General features: G+C 44.3%; 1 protein-coding gene across 1 annotated transcript; it reads left to right on the top strand.

Moving 5' to 3' along the window:
- The first annotated feature begins 1,713 nt into the window (after positions 1 to 1,713).
- On the top strand, positions 1,714 to 2,879 carry NHLRC1 (NHL repeat containing E3 ubiquitin protein ligase 1). The gene has a single exon (XM_010225336.2). The coding sequence runs from the start codon at positions 1,723 to 1,725 to the stop codon at positions 2,872 to 2,874; it is 1,152 nt and encodes a 383-aa protein (XP_010223638.2). The 5' UTR covers positions 1,714 to 1,722; the 3' UTR covers positions 2,875 to 2,879.
- The last annotated feature ends 13,607 nt before the right edge of the window (positions 2,880 to 16,486 follow it).

Genomic DNA, 16,486 nt, shown 5'->3' with positions numbered 1-16,486 from the left:
TTTTGACCAGCTGTTGCTGTTCATTACAGGTGCTGCAGTCTTAGAGCTGCAGGCCGGTCTGATGCCTTTAGCACAGTAGTCCCCAACTTGTGGCCTGTTACTTGTGGCCCTTGAGATTTAAAAAAAAAAAAAAAAAAAAAATCAACCTAGTAACAGCGTGTAGAGGGCAAGGCCTGCACATACCCAGAGACAAAGCTGAATTGATCAGCAAAAGACCTAAAGTAACCTAAACCTGTTTAAGCTTCATTAACATACTAAAAATTAGTCTGTTAATTAGCATTTGCCATTAATACGATAATGACTGCTACCCAGTGTCTGAAGCAGAGGAACCTATATAACACGCATGTTCATAAGAAAATTCATTAGCAAACTAACCAATCACACACTTACAGGTAGAAATTTCCATAGTCAACTCTAGTTAAATAGAACCAGCTCTCTCATGCAGGTGTGCTTGCTCTGCAAAGGATGGCCAAGCACCCGAATCCACGCAGATTTAAATAAAGACCTTTGTGTGGCTTCCAACGCAGTGGGCTTATTGGCTTGGTGCACAGGGCATGCTGGCGCAACACAGTATCATTACAACTCTCAATATTGCTCATAGACCCTGGGTGTTGCTTCTGTTTCAGACCAGGTTGAGAGAAAGGAAAAAAAATACTCCTTTTTTTTTGTCCAGATATTTTTTTCCTTAGGTTTGTTATGAGAGCTGTTGAAATTTATCTTGGACTATCAGATATCTGTACATGTGAAAAGGCCAGCTGCTCAGCACGAGGCCGCTGCGTGCCTGGGAATACCGAACCGGGGGGAGGAATAGGGGACAGCGCAGGATTTCTGGATGCCTAACAGCCTGGTGGGAGCTGTGTCAGATGAGCGGTGTCAGGATATTTGGGAGGGATCCAGCACCGTGTACGTACTCCACCTTTATCCGGAGAGCGCAGCGGAAACGCGCCGCCTTGCAGGAAGAGCAGGCGCGCTGTCCATGCACCCAACAACATGGGTATATTCACCTGCTGGGGAAAAGCAGCTCTTAGCGATTTAGGTAAATGTTTCCATTGCATTTTCCCAAAGCTTCCCTGAACAGAAGGGGAGGTCGTATGAAAGTGAAGCCACCCTTTTACACCTATATAAGGAGCACTGTAATAACACGGAAGCTGGCTGTGTGTAGAAGCATGCAGCTCACATTTTAAGTGGCGAATCCTTACTATTTTTTCTTCAGTGGTACAATTTAAACAAGAATTTCGTTTCACCAAGCAGGCATCGATAGCCCACGCATCCCACCCCGCTTCTCCCCTGGCGAAGGGAGACGGCGCCAACGCCGTTATTTAGGCGAGAGAGCCGGTGGGCGGCCACGAAACCGGAGTCTGTAGGGGGCAGCTGCCGCCATTTCCCCGCCCCGTCCCCTTAGTTCCGCCTCGTCCTTCCCATCCCGCCGCCGCCATTTCCACCTCCCGCCCCGTCCTCTTCCGTCCTCCTCTTCACCCCGTCGCCGTCGCCATTTCCCCGCCCCTTCTCTCCGTCGTCGCCGCCGCCATTTCCCCGCCCCTTCTCCCCGTCGCCGCCGCCATTTCCCCGCCCCGTCGCCGCCGTCCTTTCCCCGCCCCGTCGCCCAGCTGCCGGCCGCCATTTCCCCGCCTCACCCCCCTCACTCCGCCCCGTTCCCTGCCGCCCGCCGCCGCTGTTTCCCACGGCCGCCGCCTCCGCGCCTCGCTCCCGCTCCCCGCGGGCATGGCGGCGGCGGCGGCGGCGGAGGAGCTGCTGGCGCTGCTGGAGTGCAAGGTGTGCTTCGAGCCGTACGGGCCGAGCGGGCAGCGCCGCCCGCGCAACCTGCCCTGCGGCCACGTGCTGTGCCAGGGCTGCGCGGCGGCGCTGGGCGCCGCGGGGCGCCGCGGCCTCGAGTGCCCCTTCTGCCGCCGCGCGTGGGGCTCCTCCGAGACCAGCGACTGCCTCCCGCTGCTGCAGCTGCTCGAGGCCGCGGGCGCCGCCGGCAGCCCCGCCTCGGCCGCGGCGGCTCCGGCCGCGGCGGCGCTGCCGGGCCCGGCGCTGCGGCTCTCCCTGGGCGGCTGGGGGCAGCTGGTGAACCCCAGCGGGGTGGCGGCGTGCCCGCGCTCCAGCCGGCTGGCCGTGGCGCACGACGGCAAGAAGAGGATCAAGGTGTTCGGCATGAGCGGCGCCTGCGTGCGGCAGTTCGGCGAGCGGGGCGAGGCGGGCAACGACATCAAGTACCCGCTGGACGTGGCGGTGACGCTGGACGGGCACGTGGTGGTCAGCGACGGCGGGGACCGCTCCGTGAAGGCGTTCGACCTGGAGGGCCGGGGCACGCTGGCCGTCCGAGAGGGCTTCTCCTTGCCCTGGGGCTTGGACGTCATGCGGGAGAACGAGGTCGTGGTGACGGATTCGGAGGCCGGGGCCCTGTACCGCTTGGCAGCCGACTTTGGGAAGGGAAAGCTGAGGAAGCTGCAGGTGATCCAGTCCAAACTGAGCAGCCCCAGAGGGGTGGCTGTCGCGCAGGCCTCGGGTGCCATTGCTGTCATAGAGCACCTCAGAGCCAAAGGAGCCAACAACAGCAGCACCCGAGTGAAGATATTCAGTGCGGACATGAAGCTCATCGGCCAGATGGATAGCTTTGGGCTGAACCTCATCTTCCCCTCCAAAATATATGCAACGGCTGTGGCCTTTGACAAAGAGGGTCAAGTTATAGTAACAGATGTATATAACCAGGCTGTAGTATGTCTAGGGAAACCTGAGGAATTTCCTGTTTTTAAGCCTATAATCAGCCATGGACTTTCATATCCTGTAGGACTGACTTACATGGCAAATAATTCCCTCGTTGTTCTAGATGGTGGAGATCATTCAGTAAAAATATATAGCTCTACCTGAATGCGCTTAGGGTTTTTACTGATGTAGATTCGTTCTGTTTTCGGCCACGAAGCAAGATAAGTTACAGTTTTAGTAGACAAGTAGGTGGGAGGTGTCTTCTGGCCTTTGAGTGAAGTTGCCCTCCTTGAGCTGCATCAAGACTCTTGTCTATCTGTGTGAGAAAACTTGACCGTTGCAGGCAGCACTCAACAGTGAAACAACCAACCGAGCAACCTGCCATTTTAAAGCTGTGTCATCTCTTGGCAACCAAGCATTTCTGTGTCATTTTGGCAATAGTATCAATGTTGGGAATGGAGTAATCAAAGGCCTGCCACTGAGAGCAAGAGAATGATGCAGCTTTTGTTTACCTGTATTAGCATTTATTTTTCATTGTTCGTTCTTAAGCAGGGAGATGCTCATGAGAGTGATGGAGAGATTTCTGTTTCTAGTATGTCTGCAGGAGAAAGGAGATGGACTTGATAGATGGACAGGAGAAATAAATGTTTCAGTTCTGAATCCAGCTAAGGTCAGTTATAACAGAGGAGGAGCTATTGCTGATTAGTGAGTTACATGATATGAATTGCATTTTTTTCCCTGTAGTAGGGGATTTACTAATGGATACCATGAAAGATAGAGGCGATATTTGGAAGATGTGTTGTCATCATTACATTTTTAAGGGGAAAAAATCCGCTTTACTTGTGGCAGCTTTTATGAGCTATAAGTTAAGTATGAATAGTTAACTTTTAAACCATGCTAAAAAGGCACAATCTTAAAGTTTGAAAATATTGTGATAGATGAGTATTTATTCTCTGTATTAGTTTACTACCACCTTCATTAGAGTGGTACTGAAGCACTTGCACTTCTGTAAGAAGAAAGTCTGTCTGCATGCAGACATAATGTTCTGTGTAAGCTTTCTCTAAAAGCTTAAAGGCATTTAGACCTCAAGCACTTCTGCATATACAAAAGTGAGTTGGCCATGTTGCTTGCACAGGTACTTTTGCAAGATTCCCAATACTATCTATTATCTGTCTTATCATTAATATATTTCTATGTACACTGGAAAATTTCAGTATTGATGAGCAGTAGAAGGGAAAGAAGAATGTAAATCTATTCTTTTTCAAGCAGATTGGATTTATGTCTTCTTGAAAAGAGTTTCACTGTAGACATTAGTTTTGTTGCCTTATTGAGCAATGGAAAGCAGAGTATATCTGAATTACTTTATAAAAGCTTTTAGCACTTGCAGTAGGAAGAGACTGCGGCATGTTCAGGCATTTATGTGCTGCTAAAATAATAACTTATATTGTTAGCACTGCAAGGAAGTTTGATGAAGATATAAATGTTTTGTGAGATAGACAGTTGCATTCAACTTTTCTGGTCACTTACTTGTCCACCGAAATTATGAAATGTCATTTGAGATCAACATGGAGACTTTCAGTTAATTTTTAAACTGTTTTTTGGTCTTATTTTGAGGGCATACAATAATTGCACATAACGTTGCCCCAGCGATTTGCCAGATTCTTATTTTAAATTGGAGCATTTTTAGCCCTCTAATTCAGACAATGTATTATTTTTATCTTACGTTGACATGTAAAAACAAAACAACCTAACCATTAAATGCACTTATTTGTAAAGGTTAATTCAATGGTGATGTGCCAATAAAGTGGGATTTGTTTACACCTATACTGAACAGTTTAGTGGAAACAACACAGTTTTATTATCATGAGTGTCTCTGTTAACATCTGGTTTCTCTAATTGCCCTGTATCGATGTGTACGTGTGTGCATACTTTATTTATTTGGTGAATTTATTCTACTAGAAAGTTACCGGGGGATTTATTGCTTTTGCAAAATATATGGGCCTGCACACTGGCTCTTTTCTAACCTTGTCTCCTGCCAAGCCACACAACACTCCCTCTGGTGGGAGCAGAAATGCTCCTGGGATGTTCTGCACCAGAGGTGATGCTGCCACGGATAGAAGACCTTGTGAGGGGTCAGGAAGGAAACTTAGTGAGGGAGGCAGGCTCACCTGGATGATATGTTCTTTTCTAGATGCTGAGAAGTCATCTGTTTTTTGGATAAAAAAACAGCTGGATAACACTTCCTGTGAGGAACGGCTGTGTTTCTAGGTGCATATAATATCATGGGTGCTTTATTCATACATCATCAATGGTTCATAGCAATAGCAGCTATGGTATATGACTATAAGTCGCTTGAGGTTGGAGTTTGTAGGCGAAGTAAACATTGTGCCTTTATTCCACATAGTCTGCACTCTGCTGTCTGCAGCAGCCTGTGCTTTACCTGGTGAAGGCAGGTGTGTGCATTTTTGCTGAAGGATGCCGCTGTTTTCCCTTTGCTGTAAAAGCACAGCCTTCTACAACAAATCTGTCAAGGAAAGCGTTGAGTTCAGTCTTACGTCGTTTTATTTGGGTGTCTAAATTGAAAAGCCATGCAGTACTATATAAAGCCCTTATTTAGAGTTGTTCAGCATATAAGGGAAAACGCAGCAGTAAACCAACAATCTTTCTTTTGTCATACAAGAGGATTCATGACATAAGGGGGGAGAAGGATCTGCCAGTGTGTGGGTGGTAAATCAAAAAGCTTTGACTTTGACCCACTCTAGTTTCTCTCTCTATGCATATAAGCACACCTTCCCCATGGGTATTTAGATACATTACATTCAGGATGACACCATTGCACCATCTGTTTTTTTGAAGACCAAAGGGACAAGTACTGTTCCTGTCCAACCGGAAGTCAGTTGGAATTTAGTCACAGATTTCAACAGAATAAAACTTTGGTTCTGAGAGAGGGATGGCAAAGTGTGAGGAACCCATGAAGATAGAATTTGATCTGTCTTGCTGGGCATGTTCAAAACAGAGATAGCTAAATATGTCCTTACCCTTGGAAAAGAGAGGTATGATTTTCATCTGGGCTGCACATTTATTTAAAAAAACAAAAAAAAAACCCAAATACCATGGACAGTGTTCCCTTAATGTCAACTCTTCAGCCTCTACTGCAGGTTATGTCTGCTGTATGCACCCAGAGGTTCAAGTGTGATTTATTTTTAAGGTCTGTTCTCAGATTGCTATCGCTGCGTGAAAATATAGCAGGGTAATTTTATAATGTCTAGCAATAAAGAGATAAGAGGGGTTTCAGAAAAGTGAATCTAAATTGTGTCCTATAATGTAATTATTTTTTATTTTTCCTTATCTAAAATTGTTTTTGAGGAAAAGATATAATTATTAAGATTATAATTATAATTTTAATAATTATAGTTTAATTATAACGATTAAGACCTCCTGTAACATCCAGCCCCTAAACTACTACAGAGCAGGATCCATCTAGATTAGGGTCTTGAGAACAAAAAATATTTCCATCTTGGCGGGGTTGGCGGAGATGTAAAGCAACTTCTTCCATGTGACAGAGGTGAAAAAAAAAATCGCAAAGCTGGGCAGACCAAATTCCTGTGCAGGAGCGCTCTGCTGCGCCCTGGCCTCGGCTGCGCCGCTTCTGAGGGAGATGGGGACGTGCTGCTTTGGGGCAGCTGTACAGACAGCACCAATGCCCATCCTGCATCCGCACTTCGAGGGCGCCGGAGAAGACAGTTATAGCAGATGAAGAATTATGGAAGAAAAATTGCGTTATCTCAAAGATTTTCACATCATTAAAACCCAATACTTTTTGAATGAGTTTCCCTCTAACGTTGCTTACTCTATATTATATATTCGTATATAACAAATGAATACATTGTTTAAATAAACAGAGCAGGCATAGAAAGGGGCACAGAAGGTAGTGTCCTCTTACAGGCATTGTGCACCAGGTTTCACGTGGTGGAGTTTTTCTAGCTTTATTTTCAGCATGATGAGGACACGCTGCTTTGGAAGAGACCGGTGTGTACGTCTGTCACCTGCTGTGTCCTTGCTAATCTCCGATGAGTTTGCAGCTTCAGGATGGCTGGGAGCACGTAGGTCCATCCTGACCTTCATGAAGTTTGGTTCATGCTCCTTACTGCTGAAAGAAGAGCATGCTCTGTGCTGCTCTTTGCTTCCAGTATCATGGCTGGACACTCAGGTTTTGTTTTTGCGTTTTTCTGATATGCTGATTCTGATCAAATTCTGGGTGCTGCCTCCTGGTGTTCAGAAAGGTGCTTGTCTTCAGCTTGAGCAGAGATGCGCGGTGCCACAGAGGCTCTCCCTAACCAGACCTTTACTTAGCCCATGGGCTCATAGCTTCTGCATGATTTTCCTAGGTAAGTTCAGAGCTAAAACAGACAAGGCTTCTCTGCTCCACTGCTTTCCAAGAGCCTTACAGGATTTTTGAACTTGGCCTTCCAAACACAGCATACATATTCTGGCTCTGCCGTTGCCCACGAGAGCTGCGGATCAAGGGAAAGCGTTGGCAGATTTGGCACTACATCTCAGACTTCCCATTACAAGGTTAGTACTTCAACAAAGGAGAGTCCGTGTTTAATTATTGTTTAGTCTGGGACTCGCCTTCTTGATTTTGTAAGGACTTTAGACATTTTACTGGTAGTCTTGTTGTCAATTCCCTTGGTGTTCCCTATAAATGATGAAAATGTATAATGAGTTTCACAGTATATTCTTGAGTAATTGCTTCCAGTGTACTCCACAAAGCTGTGTAGTCACAGAGCTTGAAGACACTGTCTGAGGGGGAGGTGGCCTGCCCTGTTGCAGTGATCAAGTTGCTTATTACATTTTGAGAAAAAGAATTAGAAGGGATTGATTCTGAAGAGGACGAAAAAATAAATAAAAAAGGCTGTCTGGGCTTAAATAGAAGGGGAACTCCCATGAAATCAGAGCGCTGAGCACACCCACTGTCCAGTAAAGGGCACGCATTCTTTAGACATGAAGCAGCTCAGCCTGGAAAATGGGCAAGCAGATAAGGGAAGGGCACTTGCCTCTTGGTTAGTATTGAGCTCCAGGATTATAACTCCAGGCGAATAACCTACTTTTAAACAGATTTCACAGTTAGGTGCTTTTCAGATGTTAATACTTAAGAACACAGTATCTATCACTTTCAACTCTATATTTGCAGGACAAATGCATGAGAACTAAACACTTGAAGTTTTTCACAGAAGTATACTTCTTATAAATGAATAAATGCATATATTTTTCTCAATATGCCTGTATTATTGGAAGTAATTTTTGCTCTTGGGTGAGTACTGTATGAGAGAGTGTGTTGAAGTGAGAATGAAACTTGTTTTCACTGAATATATTGTTTTTTAAATCATGAAAACATAGCTAGTCAGAAGATCCTGTAAAGCATTTTAACTACCTAGTCTAAATACGTAAATATGGTGATGTGCTTTGTAAATAAAAAAGGTAAGCAATTTTAAGTGGGATAAAGCATTAGGGAAATAAAATTACAGTTTGGAAAATGAAACAGCTTGTTCCGAGGAAACTGTAAAAATATTTTTTTAAATGCCCATCAAATCTTGCCTTAAAAAGATAAAATACAGAGAAGATGATCTCAAAAGAACTGTCACACCTACATAATCTCAGAAGATAATCCATTTACTGTTATTTGTTCTTGATACAAATAGTCAAAAGATATAAAAACACTTTAAACTATTCTACTCATCTAGCATGATTTTCTGAACAATATGGACTATAGAATGCCCAGAATTAACTGGTATTTAATAAAGAGTAAGAAATAAAGGTGTGTCCTTTGCTAACGTGGTCCAAGAAGGTAACCTGAGAAGAAACATAATCTCATCAGAGGTAGCTCTTTAAGAGAGCTACCAAAAATATTTGACAGATAAAATATTAAATGTTTAAAATAGATTTCATATGAAAAGGATATGACTGTGTCATAGTGCTTAATTAGGTAGGAATTAAGGTCCTTCTGTGAGCCTACATGAGTTTTCAGTTTCCAATTCAGCTTCTACATCAATTTAACTTTACTGTATGGTACTATAGAGCCTGATGTATTTCAGATATTTACGTTATTTTTCTAGTCTTAATTATGCCTTAGAGCAGCTTGTTTGAGGCTTGGTCTTTCATAAACAGTTTATCTGTGCAGTCTTTAGTACTGCAAATGGAATTGACCACATAAGTAAACCCTGCAGGACTGGGCTTGAAGTCAGGGAGATTCGGGCTACTACGGAGACCTGCCCTAGAGAAGTCTTTGCAGAAAACCTCATTATGACAACTTCTGGGAACGCTGGTTTGTTTTTTTACCTGCCAAAAGTCCTGTGCGTGTTTACAAAACATTCTAACTGATTACAACTTTCTGTCAACATGAGAAATCTTTCGCCAAACAGACTTAATGCAATGCCTTAGCTTTTCCCTTTTCTGTAGCACACCGAATACTCGCCTGCTTCCTCACAGTCCGGCCGGCCGAGATGGATGAGCACAACGCGTCCCTCCGGGGACGCGCGGTTCTCCGTAAGCTGCGGCCTCGCACGAGCCTCGCACACCTCGTCACCCGTGGGGGACGGACACGTGAACTGCTCCTGCAAAATCTGGCGAGGGGGTCATTGGTCTTAGCCAACCACTGAAGATGGTTACGGAAGGAAGGAAGTTTTCCTCATGGTGAAGAGGTCACTGCTGATTCTAGCCCCCAAGAAGACTGAGCAAAAGGATTTCTAAGGCTGTGGGATAGGATAGTTTCCTTCTTTTTGTTTCTGTTCATGCTGCACAGTGCAGACCATTAAAGAGCAGATGGTAACTGAGCTGCTTTATTTTCCTGTTTCAGTAAAGCAAAGTTGAGGTCACCCCGGGCTCAGGATTAGGCCTTGGGATCCTATGTAAGGTCAGTTATTTTGTGATGTGACAAAGTTGTTGATGTATGGTGTTATCATTAAAATGCAACTGATATGATTTGTCATTTTTCTATTATTACAGTATTAGTGGGATTAAAAAATGCCCATCTTAAAACAAAAATCCCTTTCTTGTATCTCTTTCATCAGAGAAACAAGAGCCATTTTGCCAAATTATTTTCAAACATTTATATCCAGCAACATTTATATCAACATTTATATCTTTCACTTGTGTTGAACTGGAATCTCAAGTCTTTTTCTTGATCGTTACCCCACATTTTTATTTCTTGAACTCATCACGTTAATCCCATTTTTGACTGTTGAGGAGTCCTCACCCATTCTTCCTAGTTTGTGGTTGGTCCCTTAAAGAGAGTTTCTCAGAACCACATTTCTCGCTAGCCTTTGTTAGTCAAACTCTGCGTGTGTGTGAGTGTTCACACCACTTTGATTTCAGAGGAAGCAGCAGACCACTCAGAGCTTCAGTCCCTATTTTGGTTTTGCTGTGTTTCTTTTCTAAAATAGCCTTTCATCTTTACTGTCGGAGTGAAGGGAGGAAACCCTCAGATCACAATATGAATGGTGGGAAAGTCCTTCAACCATTCAGGGAACATGTTCTAGAGAACGACATGTAGGTTTTATTCAAAGAGAAAAAGGGGTGAAGGACTGTAGAACTGCAATCACATGCAGGCTAACAGTTTTAGGAACCTTTCTGCCCTAGGTCACCCTGTGCAGCTCCATTTGTAGTAGTGATTGTGTAGGGAAAAATCTAAATTTGGTTGCATATCACTGGCATATTTATAGTTGTCTGCAATAGCAGCAGGGTGGTCCCAATCAGTGATCCAATTTGGATCATTTGAAGATGACACCTCTGAGTTTCACTGTCAAATGCTGGTGTAGACTCAGTATTAGGAGCTTGGAAGCCTGCATTGGCAATCTTTTTCTCTACTTTTTTCTCCTGGAAACTTCTTTTTTTTTTTTTTCCCATTCCATTAGCTATGAATTAAGGAGGATGAGATTTGAAGTGAAATGACAATACAGTTCTCCCAACGGTTGCAGTATGAGAGTCTTCAAGCTAAAGAGGAGAGTGTGATCTGTTGTTGATTACTTTTTCATTGATTATTAGAGGACTGGATTAGAAATATTTTCCTCAGGCTAGGGAGAATGGTGTGTGTGGTGATATGATTGGGTGTTTTGTTGTCTCCATAACAGGTCTTGAGTCTCGTAATGCACTTTAATTAACACCTTCATCTCTTGTTTTCACCTTATACAGGAAGTGATGAAACCTGTCAAACTTAATGAGAATCTTCCCGTTGACTTCAATAGACTTAGAATGGATCCAAGAGCTGTGCTGAGCTGAACTAACTTCCTCATGTTTTAACAACGGCAAATCCACCTTCGCTCTCAAGGCTTTGACTTGCTCAGCTTCCTTAGACAGAGACCTCCAAATGTTTGCTGTTCTCCTTGCTGTTCTGCAGGCTCTTTCAAGAAGCAAGGGCAAGAGCTTCTTTCCTCTGCCACCCTTTGGGACGACACACGTGCTTGGCCCCGCTGAGACGTGATTGCGTTAGGTCCGGTTTTGCCTTGGCCAGCTTGCCTCCCAGCTGAGCTTGCGGAGCAAGCGGAGCCCCTGCTCCCTGTCCACCCTCCTCACGGGCGGCAGAGCTGAGGGGCAGCCAGCACAGCTCGTCTCCTCTCTGAAAGCAGAAGGGAAGCCAACAGCGAGGCTCTCACCGAGGCTCGCTGAAGGGTTAATAGCAATTCTGCACTTCTATTTTAAGAGACTGCTGCCACATATCAGACTGTTTGTGTTTACAGCTTTCCGCTCCATCCCCCCTGAGCCGAAATCATGTCTGTGGAAACAGGCTCTGAGTGTTGCTGAAGGTTAGGTAGCCTGAAAGCACTAACCGTGGGGACTTGGAGGCTGCAGACTCAGTATTTCTATCTCTCTTGATCAGCTCTGTGGTAAGACGTGGATTTGCACATAGCAAATGCAAAATGTTTACTGTAATGCTCTAAACAGTGGGTCAGTGTTCGTAGCCTGCCTTCCTGATCACCAGCGTCCTCGGGCTCCATTCGGGACTCAGAGTCACAATAGAACGGCAGGGATCTGCTGGAGTCACGCTCGCATTCCAGGCATTCCTTACAATAATGACGGAGAGGGGCGAGAGCTTTCTGGGGTAGGGGGAATAATGGGAGGGTTGTCCTTTCCTTCGCTTCCCTGGGGCCTGCCTGCTGATTTAAATTGTAAATAATGTTAGAAACTAGCTGTGGCAGTTAGTTTTTCCCTTAGGTTGAATGTCTACTTTCTATTATATATATAAAGTAGAGGCAGGGGGAAAGGAAAATAATATGGTTGAAGTGCTTGTCTTTAAAACTGATTTTCTTATATCAATCAACCCCTTTTCAAAAGTTACTGCATTAACAACAGACAGGCGAATATCACTATATTTCCTTTGGTGTCCTATGATCTTACCTTCTTAAAAGCATAAATCTTCATTTTCTTTTTCCTTCCCTTTCCACTACCACAAAATACTCTCATCACTCTCAGGTTTCAAGTAGGCACATGAAGGTGTCTGTCCTGGGTTCAGTAGGGTCAGCAGAACATGTTCCCTTCTATCACATGCACGTCACCTTTCCTGATAGTATCAAACTATTTTGTAAATAATTATTTCATAAAATAATCTACCTAGGTTTATTGCTTGTTCTTCTGCTTAAGAGTTAATTATTTCCCCTGAGAGCTCCAATTTCCAACCCAAATATGTTCCCAGATAGCTTATATTCTTCTGCTCTTGTGCAAGTGTTTTTCATTAGCTGAAGTATCACCCTGCTTTTTGACTGCTGCATAAAAGGAAGCATAAACAACCACATCCCCCTCTCAATCTTCATTTTGCTAGACTAAACAAACCAAACTCTTTGAGTCGGCTCTGTTTGATAAGACTTGTTGTTCCCTGGTCCTCCCAGTAACCCTTTTCTGGGCCTTTTCCAGTTTGAACTCCTCTTCCCTAAATGGTCCCACTAGACTTGTGTCAGGTAAACCCTCACCTGTGATTTTCAGTGTCATCAGCACCTCCTCTCTCACACAGGAAAAAAAGTGCTACAGCCCAAACCACATACGTTTTTGCCATGGTATCACTTGGTTGTGAATCCCATCTGAATGCTCATCGACCTACTTTCCCTGCTATAAATTAATTAAGGAAGCCACTTGAGTCTTGGTGGGTGAGTGTGGGGTCTTCTGTGGCTGAAAAGGGATGTTACACAGTTAATTGTCATCAGCAGCAACACAAACGTTAAGAAATCAACCACTATATCACTTCCTTCCCTGGGAGGAATGTGAGCTATATAGTTCATGAATAGCTCTTACAGTCAGACAGAACAAGATTAAGGCTCTGAGGTTAAGATGACAGGGATGTTAAGTTACCTGCCCTAAAACAAACTCCTCCTGAAATGACACAGGAGTTCACCTTGGAGTCAGTAAAAAATGCAGTTAAACTGCCACAGTGCAGGGAAAAGCAGCTGAGCTAAAATATCTGTTTTATTTGTGTGTGTGTTATTTTAAACTGAAAGCAGTTTAAAGCTAATGAATCAGTAAATGTATTGTAATTTTATTTTATAATGATAAATCTTTCTAATTTTGTTTCCTCCTTTGCTTCCCATGAGTTTCCAGGTTCTAGTCTGATTCTAAGCTGATTTATTTCTCTTACTATGATTTTGCATCTCTAGGTGGCAATGACCATTAAAGTTCACCCAATAACTTTAAACTATTTCTTTCTATTAAGTGACAGGAGAAAGAGAATAAAGCTCCCTGCCTCCTGTTTTTAAGTGAGCTGCACAAAGGGATTATCCTCTCCAGAATACTAATGATGTAGTTAAATGTAGCTAAAATTCAGAAGCTACTTTCACAAATAGGTTAGTCCTATCCCCTGTGTTACAAATAGCACTGAAGTTTCCAAAAGACGCTACCGTGACACTGTATCAAAGACAGAGACAAAACGTCTGATGTGATCAGGTGAATTATGTTTGATATTATTTCCCTCACAGCAAGAAGCATTTGAGCTTGGTGGAGACGTGACTCAATCTGCCTTGGGGACATTCCGTGTAATCAAGTGCTCACCCTCAATTCCAGAGCGCAATCTGCTCTCGCTCATCCTGATTGGGAATGGAGGTGGGAGCAGCTTAGGGCCTCACCTAGGCAAAACAAAACAGATCATTCAAAGTATATTCAAGTTAGGCCATAAGAACAGGTTCGGTCTGTTCACCGCTGAAGAGGTCTATAGGCCAAGTCTGTCCAGAGCTGGGGTAGCCTGAAACGCTAGTGCCTGTTAAAAGCCATGCACAAAAGGGAATCTAAATACACAGCTCTCAGCCACTGTATGTAGTTTTGAGCACTCAGACAGGGCTAAGTTTTCCTCCAGGTATTCTGCATTTATCCCAACGTTGACAATTCAAGCTTCTCTAGGAGTGTCTGAACAGAATCTACCACCACAGTGTCTTTCTAGGCCCAGAGCATTGCCACAAAGATGTTGGAGGTACATGATGGTTGTCTGGCCTCCAGTAGACACAGTCAAAAGGGTCTTACTTAGAAAAAATACTTAGCAAAAATTAGAAAATACAAAGAAAACTTTAATTTTAGTCAGTCTTACAAAATCTGTGCCTTGGGTTAGAGTTGCTCTTTAAAAGCTTCAGCCTAAGCACCTTGTAGACTTCGGGTGCTGCAAAATCACACACTTTGTTTTTCTTTTGATACTTTCAGTATCGTAAGAAATAAAACATTAGTTTGCTTTCTAACCTCTCACTGCTGCCACTTCCTTCTTTTCTCGTTTTTCACAAAATGGCTTTGTCATGCAGGTGACAGTGTGCACCAGTCACGCACAGCAAGGTATCTGCTGGGGACATTGGTGACAAGAGGGATATTCCTGTCAGACACCACGACATCGCTTCCCACCTTCAGGGGAAGAAGCGAGGTCAGCAGGACACAGTGCCCCTCCAGCAGGACCTCAGGGATTAACTCTGGATGCCCAGTGTCACCCCCCAGCTGCTATGTCATCAAGTATTACAATCTATCCTCCTGCGCAGAATATGTTTTTCTCACACTGAGAAGACACGGACTTCATGTCAATTTACATCACCTCTGTTACGCTTTGGGAAGATATGGAACAGTGCAAGGCCCCACTAGGATTTAATAAGGAGTGTGATATTTGCCTTCCTGATGTTGTTGAACTGCGGATTGATGGACAAATCCATGGGGGTTATCCCCAAGCTGAAAGCAAAGAAAGAAAAATGAAATAGATAGAAAGCAAGAGCAAAAGCCCAACCTGCCCTCACTGAAGCTGCAAAATTCCCTCGACTGCAGTGGTGCAGAACCAGAAAAACGACGGGGATGGAGAAGAGCTGGGACTGGAAAGGGAACCAGGGAAGCGGGGTTCCAGTCGATGCCTCTGTGGTGCTCTCAACCCTGCTCCCCTTACCCTCAGCCTTCACTTCCTCTGGCTCTCCTCACTGCTCGTTGTCGAAGCGCTGCTCACGCTCTCATTTCTCATGTGGGGTCTTGCACCCATCGGCATGTCTGGGAGAGCCGGCAGCGAATCTGGGGGATGACATGCAAGGATCCCTCATCCGCCATCACAAGGGGGCATGAGGAAAACTGGTCAGGCTGTGAATGCTGACAGGTGAGAGACACTCATTCAGAGATGCCACCAGCAGTGAGGACAGAGGCATGAAGGGTTCCAGATGGCAGCTGTGTTTGGTATAATGCCAGAAGACAAATAGCCTTGTGGCCTAAATTGTACTCTCTTCCTTCTGCCATTTTCCTGTTCTCCAGCATATTCCAAGCATCCTCCGTTTCCTTGTCAGTGCAAAAGCAGAGGTACATGTAGGAATGAGTACTGTCACTGAAGCTCTATACCAAATATGTATAAACTACTACTTAACAGAAAAACAAAACAAACAAACAAAAAAGTAAAAACAAAAAGTAATTTCTGGTGGCCACTGATAGAACTAGAGGAAACTGCCAGAAACTGAAGCAGAACTTAAGGAAAAATTTTTTAACAGCGAGGGTGACAGAGCACTGGAACAGGCTGCCCAGAGAGGTTGTGGAGTCTCCTTCTCTGGAGATCTTCAAAACCCGCTTGGACGCAGTCCTGTGCCACGTGCTCTAGGTGACCCTGCGTGTGCAGGGGAGTTGGACTAGATGATCTCTAGAGGTCCCTTCCAACCTTGGGCATTCTATGATTCTATGAAGTATCTGTGTTTTAAGTATCTGTGTTTAAGTATCTGGGACCTACAAAGACTGACAACACTTCACTGACATTTTACCTCTTCTTTCTTCTTTTTGCATTCCCTTCCTGTTCAACTTGTAGATTTGGAGTGCACTACTTGTGCTAGGATAGCTGATATTTTCCTTTGCTGTTCTTGTATTTTGAGTGCAACTAGACATAGTGATCTGCACCTCAGAAGCAGGCACATCCCAGAGCATTTTGCACAACTGGGCTTTCCTACATGTGACCAAGCACCTCTAAATGCCCTAGGAATCCTCCTAAAATCTAGTAAACATGACCACATGAAGCCCTTCCACAGAAACCACAGATTCCACTAGCCACACGATCAGATGGGCTCAGGGATTTTTTAGTTATGCACCAAAACTTAAATGAAAGTCAGACAAGTAGAAAAAGAAGATACACACGTGTAAACAAAGGCTTGACTATTTGGCTTCTGTCTCATTTCTGCAGGGTAGAAGACTTTCTGACCTTGTGGGGCTTCTGCCCTGAATGGTTTTGAAAAGGTTTTTGGCCCTGCTTTGCTTGTTAGATGGTCAGGGTAAATGAATTCTTTTCCATTGCTTTTTGACCAAAGGGCTAATA

This window comes from Tinamus guttatus, unplaced genomic scaffold (genome assembly GCF_059628265.1).
Source record: "Tinamus guttatus ecotype Peru unplaced genomic scaffold, ASM5962826v1 Tinamus_guttatus_pri_ptg000497l, whole genome shotgun sequence".
Lineage (NCBI taxonomy): Eukaryota > Metazoa > Chordata > Aves > Tinamiformes > Tinamidae > Tinamus > Tinamus guttatus.
This window is presented reverse-complemented; position numbering and strand designations above follow the sequence as displayed.